The sequence below is a fragment of the Populus euphratica genome, unplaced genomic scaffold (genome assembly GCF_000495115.2).
Source record: "Populus euphratica unplaced genomic scaffold, PopEup_1.0 scaffold839.1, whole genome shotgun sequence".
Taxonomy (NCBI): Eukaryota; Viridiplantae; Streptophyta; class Magnoliopsida; order Malpighiales; family Salicaceae; genus Populus; species Populus euphratica.
In genome coordinates, this window is record NW_011500695.1 from 36,994 (window position 1) to 43,618 (window position 6,625).

The 6,625-nt window shown below is 32.9% G+C and overlaps 1 protein-coding gene across 7 annotated transcripts; it reads right to left on the reverse strand.

Moving 5' to 3' along the window:
- Positions 1 to 2,257: 2,257 nt before the first annotated feature.
- On the reverse strand, positions 2,258 to 6,385 carry LOC105116026 (EamA-like transporter family). Of its 7 annotated transcripts, none has more exons than XM_011013162.1 (4): positions 6,210 to 6,383; positions 5,242 to 5,979; positions 4,736 to 5,156; positions 2,258 to 2,954 (listed from the first exon to the last, which is right to left on the reverse strand). In XM_011013162.1, exons 2-4 carry the CDS (start codon positions 5,809 to 5,811, stop codon positions 2,641 to 2,643), a joined length of 1,305 nt encoding a protein of 434 aa, XP_011011464.1. In that variant the 5' UTR covers positions 5,812 to 5,979; positions 6,210 to 6,383; the 3' UTR covers positions 2,258 to 2,640. The 7 variants fall into 7 exon arrangements, with proteins under 7 accessions (XP_011011464.1, XP_011011470.1, XP_011011469.1 ...); XM_011013168.1 differs by having other exon boundaries at positions 5,242 to 5,577; positions 6,214 to 6,381; XM_011013167.1 differs by having other exon boundaries at positions 5,242 to 5,587; positions 6,214 to 6,381.
- Between the last annotated feature and the right edge of the window lie 240 nt (positions 6,386 to 6,625).

Consider the following 6,625-nt stretch of genomic DNA (forward strand, 5'->3'; position numbering starts at 1 on the left):
ACTATATAAAATATAAATAACAACAACAATAATAGTAGTAGTAATAGTAAGAAGAAGAAGAAGAAGAAGTTAAAGAGGACTTTGAGATTATAAGTTAATATAAGGATTAAACAATGATAAAAAATAAATGTCAAGATTAAAGAATCTACTAATGGTATTTTAAACAAGTATAATGTAAACTCTTTTTATTACTCAACTAGAAACCACACACAAAGGAGGTTCTAATCGGATTATAAGTTATTAACATGATTACATTAGTTATCTTATTTGAATAACACTAATACTTGTAAATGTTGTAAGGTATTCATGAATATAACTTATGTTAACAATAAATCAAATTCCTTTCATAGCACACGTGTCGCTTATACTATACGGTTGGGCTGTGAAAGTGCCAAGTATTTGTTATACCAAGTGTTAGAAAACACAAATTTAGATTAATCATTTAACAAGCAAAGTATTAAAAGTGAACAAGATAACAAATACAAAACATATTAGTATCATACATTAAAGTCCATGTTGAGTTTACACTATACTTATTCTTATACCATTAGTGTAACCTTTTCACCTTGACATAATAAACTTAACTAAACAAAATGAAAGGAGAGAAACATAAATAAAAAAGATAAAAACATAAATAAAATATAAGTTAACTAAATAAAGGAAAGGAAATGAGAAGCATAAACAAGATATTAATATAAACAAAACTTAAGCATTACAATAAAGAGAGAGCAAGGACATCTTAATCTAAAAACCAAGATGTCTAAATGCGTGAAAAATACCTCTTTTTATAGACCAAAATTAAAAACTATTGATTTCTTGACTAATTGTTGAGTGGGTGACCATATCTTGACTTGATGAAAATCTTTATCTTCTTGTTTGAATAATACATCATTGCTAACATCAGAATTTTAACAAACTTGAATAATTAAAATTCTTGGAAATTGTCTCAGCTTTCTAACAAAAAAAAATTGAGATCATTTTGACTTCTGCAACTCAAGATATGGGTTGAACACTAGATAACATCTAAGCTATAGGACAGGTTCAGACTTCTCTGTTGTTGCTAAGATTTGGACATTCAAACAACAAAATTGAGTCTTGCATTCTCATAAATATTTTAGGCCTATATCTTAGCTTTCTATCTATATAGAACAGGCTCAAATCTAAGTTCTACAGCTCCAGGTATGACTCAATGACTGAAAACTATTATAATTTGGAATGAACCACCATCTCTTTTCTAAACTTCACCCTCTTTTTGTCTTCTCAATTTCAGTAGTTGAATTCATCAATTAATCCTTTGATTTATGTGATAGGTTTGCATTTAAGATGAACATTTATCATAAATTAAAGATATCTTATAATATCAAACTTGTTATTATAAAACATGTTTTAATTAAGGAGTTATTGATACTTCAAGTACAAAATACTGATATAAAACCTTAATAAAAATATACTTTTAAGTACTAATCATTTATCTAGCAAACAACCACTAAAAAATAAGAGGTATATCTTACTATTTATAAAAAAAAATTAAAAAACCCTAAATTAGAACAATATCATTTTGCTCCATGAATAATATCCATATATTGATTCAGGACAAATTTAGAAATTAACTCAATCAATTCTTTACTTGAATTTTTTAGGTCAATAAATATAATCCATGTATTAATTATATTCTAGTTCTTAATTTTTAAAATATATTTTAATTAAGTCATACTTAATTAAATCATCTTAATTTAATTTTTGTCTAATGATTCTTAATATACGTGACCCGTCAGGGTTTTAATATATTGGTCCAAATATAAATTCTAATTCTGATTAATTAAATTAAATTATTTAATTTATCAATCAACTATGAAGCACATTAAACTAGGAACATAGAGTGATACTTAAATTTACTTGACTAACTCATTAAATCAGGATTTAATGACTTGTTGAAAAAGTAATAAAACAAATATCAGATTTTTAGCCTGTTTAGAAATACATTCTCTTAAATTTTTTATTTTGTTAAAAATTATATTTTTTTTGTTATATATTTCCTGTTGTTTTGATACGTTAATAATAAAAATAATTTTTAAAAAAATAAAAAAAAATTATTTCAATACAAATCTAAATAAAATACACTTTAAATTGCAACCAACATCATTATCACAAACTCCAATACCAATATATTTTAAATTGCAACGGTTACCATCATAAACACCCAAAAAAAAATACAAGAATTCAAAGCATCGGCACAACAACCATTAGAACGTCAAGATTTGAATAAAATTGCAGGAGTGACCCATTATAGTCAAATCCTGTAGCCTCTTGACCATGGACACTGCTCCTATGATCAAAGCTTCTTGCATTGTCAGATGATAAAAGAATGGAGTGAAGCTGTCAGATAATAAAAGCAAACATCAAGGTTAAAACAGACATTCGATGTCCTCAACAGTCAAAACCAATTCTTTGTGACTCAAGAAGTGATTCATAATGGCAATTTCTTATATGAATCTAAATTAAAGAATCAGACGATCCATGCTACATTTTAACAGTATCTTTGGGAAGTACAGCACTGTATACTTACACTATGCAGTGCTCTCAAACTGTGTATTGTGTTCGCGAAATTGTGTGTGTATTTGCAACATTGCTGACGATATATTATTTGATGCCAACTGTGGTTTGAGGGAGTGATACGCGATCTTGATCAGTGGATCTGACATTTTCGTTTTCTAGTTCAATACTGGCTCCTTTTGATCTGCTAAAAGCGTCAGAAGGAATGTTGATTCCAACAAAGCCAATCAATACAGCCAAAGCTCCAAGGCCATCCATGAGACGCGGGGCATTGCCAATCAAGGAATCCACAATAGCTGCCAATGGAACCTGAATTGAAAGACCAGCCGTTGCTACCGTAGTGGTCGTCAACAGGACAGCTTTAGCCCATAAATAGTCACTCAGCACGTTATCCAACAAACCTGTTTAAGATGGGGAAAAAGGGGAGAAAAAAAGAAAGAGGAGAGGGCTCAGGTCATTTTTACGCATGTAACTTGCTTTCTCAAAATCAGATCATCCACATAATCTAAAAGGTAATCATGCAACTTATTATCCACAAAAACAACTTGTACAAATTATGTATATGAACCATGAAACTCAATATAAATTCAGTGTTTGCATTGCTTTCTTCCCAGTTAATGATTACTTATTTTTCAACAAAAGACAATTAATTGAGTTTGGATCCCATTTCCAATAAATAAAGTACAATGAAACTTCAACACTTTTTATGCCAGTCAAATTGGAGCTCATTCATGTGTTCACATAGCAACCTTTAAACAGAGGACATTCTCTGAACTTAAAAGAATTTTCTATATGCATGTGTATGTTGGGCGTGCATCATGGTTAGCACACTACATATTACGCTTATGATAAAAGGTAATCACATAAATTGCTGGCATTGCATAATGAACTACTTCAACACAGCACGTAAGCCAGACCCAGCATCATTAACAACCCTACACCCCAATTCCAATGTTCTTAAGTGATGACCAAGTCTTGATTGCCTAAAAAGGGTGTTCTCATGTTAAGGAAGAGAATAAGATCCGATCAAGTATTCAAGGAAAGAAAAAGGCCTCACGACCTTGGCCAGAAATTTCCTGTTCATTGTCCTAGAATTTGATCTAACAACCAAAACAATACCACTATATCAGACTGATGTTCCAACTACAATACTCTACTGCCTCACTATAATGTGTACAGCATGACAATGTCAACAATAAAAATTGCACCGTTCTACACAAATATAACCTATTTGTCAGCTATATTACAGAGTTTGCTCTGTAAATACAGGAACCAGATTGAGAAGTTGAATAACTATTAAGAAGATTAGGTGAGCAAGGCAGCATGGACCCATTCAACCATTTTACCATTGGCAAAATGATGCAGGACAGATTTGAGATTTCTTATACGAAGGATTTGTGGTGAGCTAGGGTTTATTGTTCGTGGAATTAGGGTAGAATATAGCTTGTTTAGGAAGAAATAAGGAGAAATTAGGTTGTGAACATTAATTCGCAGCAATGTAGCAGAACAGTAAAACAAGGAAGAAGATAAAATAGGAGAAAAAGAGAACCAAGAAGAAACCTTAGGCACAAAGCCTTCAAAATAACTCTCGAACTCAATTTTTTTTTCCTAACTCAACTCTGCCAAAAAATAAAACACAGCATCACTATTTATAGAGATTAAGACTCCCTAAAAGACTAAGATAACTAATCCATACTGGACAAGGAAATGAACTAGTCAGGAATAAACTATTAAAGACGAAGACACCAAATTCATAAATAAGACCAGACTTTCAGGTAATTCTGAAAATTACTAAAATACCCCTGATTTTCAGAACATGCAGCAATTACAATTCTGCCCCTGCTTACAAAGTAGCACATAACTCAAGACTCTAAATCCCAAACATAGAAATCTACCAAGGGAACTTATTTTCTGACCAAAAAAGGCTTCTTGCTTGACAAAAAACCACTTAATGTAGCTTTAGGTTTCCAAAGTGGAGAGAATTTCTCGAAGTATAACAGTTACTCCATCACAAAAAAGCATAATTTCAAATTTGGCGAGTTTAAGCGGACAAAAATCATAAGCGAAGTTGACAAAAGAGGTATGAGATGCGTATATCCTTGCAACATGCAGTTTTTTGAGATGAAAACAAGAAGTAGAGCTTTGAATCCAAGTACTGAGCAAGAATGACTAAAATACAAACCTTTGCCAACAATTAAACCAAACTGCTTCCATGTCAGCTTACAAAAAGGCTCTAGATTGGTGAGATCAAGAACGAGGGCAACTGGAAGGAAAATGATGAGGTTGAAAAGCCCTAGGTATCCAAGGAACTGTGCCATACTGGCATGTCCGCTTTTTCCATCATTGTCAGGCAACTTCAGGCGAATAAGTGTAATATACACAGCATACAATCCAGCTGAGACCAGAGCTAGAATGTCTCCAAGAAGAGGTTTCGAAGAAACTGCACTTAAACCAGTTTCTGAGTCGCCCAAACTGACGATTATAGTACCAGCCATGCAGAAAAGAACACTTAAAAGCTTCACCCAAGTGAACTTTTCACCCAGAAACACTAGAGAGACCACAAAGGTGAAAAGGCTGGAAACACTGCTTAAAATGGTATTTGACTGCACACAGCAAGGACATGGATTTAATTATACTAGTCTGATGAACCACAGATGCACACATGATACAATATCGAAAGATACTTACTGTTACAGATGTATACTTCAATGATAGATTGAAAGTCAGCTGTGCCAAAAACCAAAATGGGCAGATAAGCAGGCTAACCTTTGCCACCCTAGCACGTGTCCATCGCCCCTTTTCATCAACTCCTTTATTAACATCTTCATCTGCTTGCACAGGCAACGACCTTTCAAGTTCATTTGATACAGATTCCAGATTTGAATGAACAGCTTTCTCATTAAGACTACTTATGCCATCTTCCATAATCACAGATAGATTCAACTCATTTGCTTTTACCCCCAAATAACCATCTCCAAGAAGAATGGCCTGCTCTGACTCTCTCAGTTCTTCCAAAGAGCTCCTCTTTTTATTCCTCCAGAACAGTAAACTACCATAAGAATCCTCCAAATAACGTCCAACTTCAACCATCGGAATGTAAATCACAAACAACGAATTGCAAATGTACGTGACCAGAAATGGCGAAACACCAGCATATACAACAGATTGAACCACAAAACTAGCTGCTATCCATATATTTGCAACAGAAAATATGTATACCAAACCCATAACCCATCTCCAAGTCTTACCTTTCTCCATATTTTCACAGCCCAATATTTTACACTAACTCCCAAAAAGCTCAAATCTTCGGGAACAAAGCTCAGATATTTACACTGCCTCCAGATTTAGCAAGAAAACCAAGTAAATAAAATCCCATGTACAGACAATCACCACATTCCCTTGTCATCATTTAGGCCAATACCTTACCTAAACTTGGCAAAACTAAAATATCACCAACGAGAAAAAAGAAAAAGACGCAGTAACATGAAATTGAACGAGAACCCATTTTAATGGACAACAGATCTCACCAGAAAACACCTTGTTCAGTTAGAAATCCACTTTTTTCATATATATATATATATATATATATATAGAAACAATAGCAGTTAAACATTGATTTTGAAAATAAAATTGATCAGATAAAGTATTATATTTACCAGCCTTGAAAATCAGCCGATAATTCACTGAGCTATGTGCGGTTTCTACGTGGAGAGAGAGAGTCGCCGTAGATCCATGGGACGGTGAAAAGATCCGGTGAGACAAAATGGGGAGATCATTGTTCGTGTTGTTTGTTGACAAAAGTTATTATTTGACCATGGGTCGGAGTGGCCGGATTGCAATGTGGTCCGTTTGCTGTTTTTTTATTTTTGCTTTTAATAATGACGTCGATAAAATATTATTATTGCAAGTATTTTCTTTTTTTGGGATGCCTAGTGTCAGCATATTTAAGAAACTGCACCCCCTAGTATGCAAACCGAGCTGGTTTCCCTGGCCATATTAAAAAGATTGTTTTTGAGAATATTAACAGTAGTTTTCCATAAAGTTTTTTATTTAAAAATATATTAAAATAATT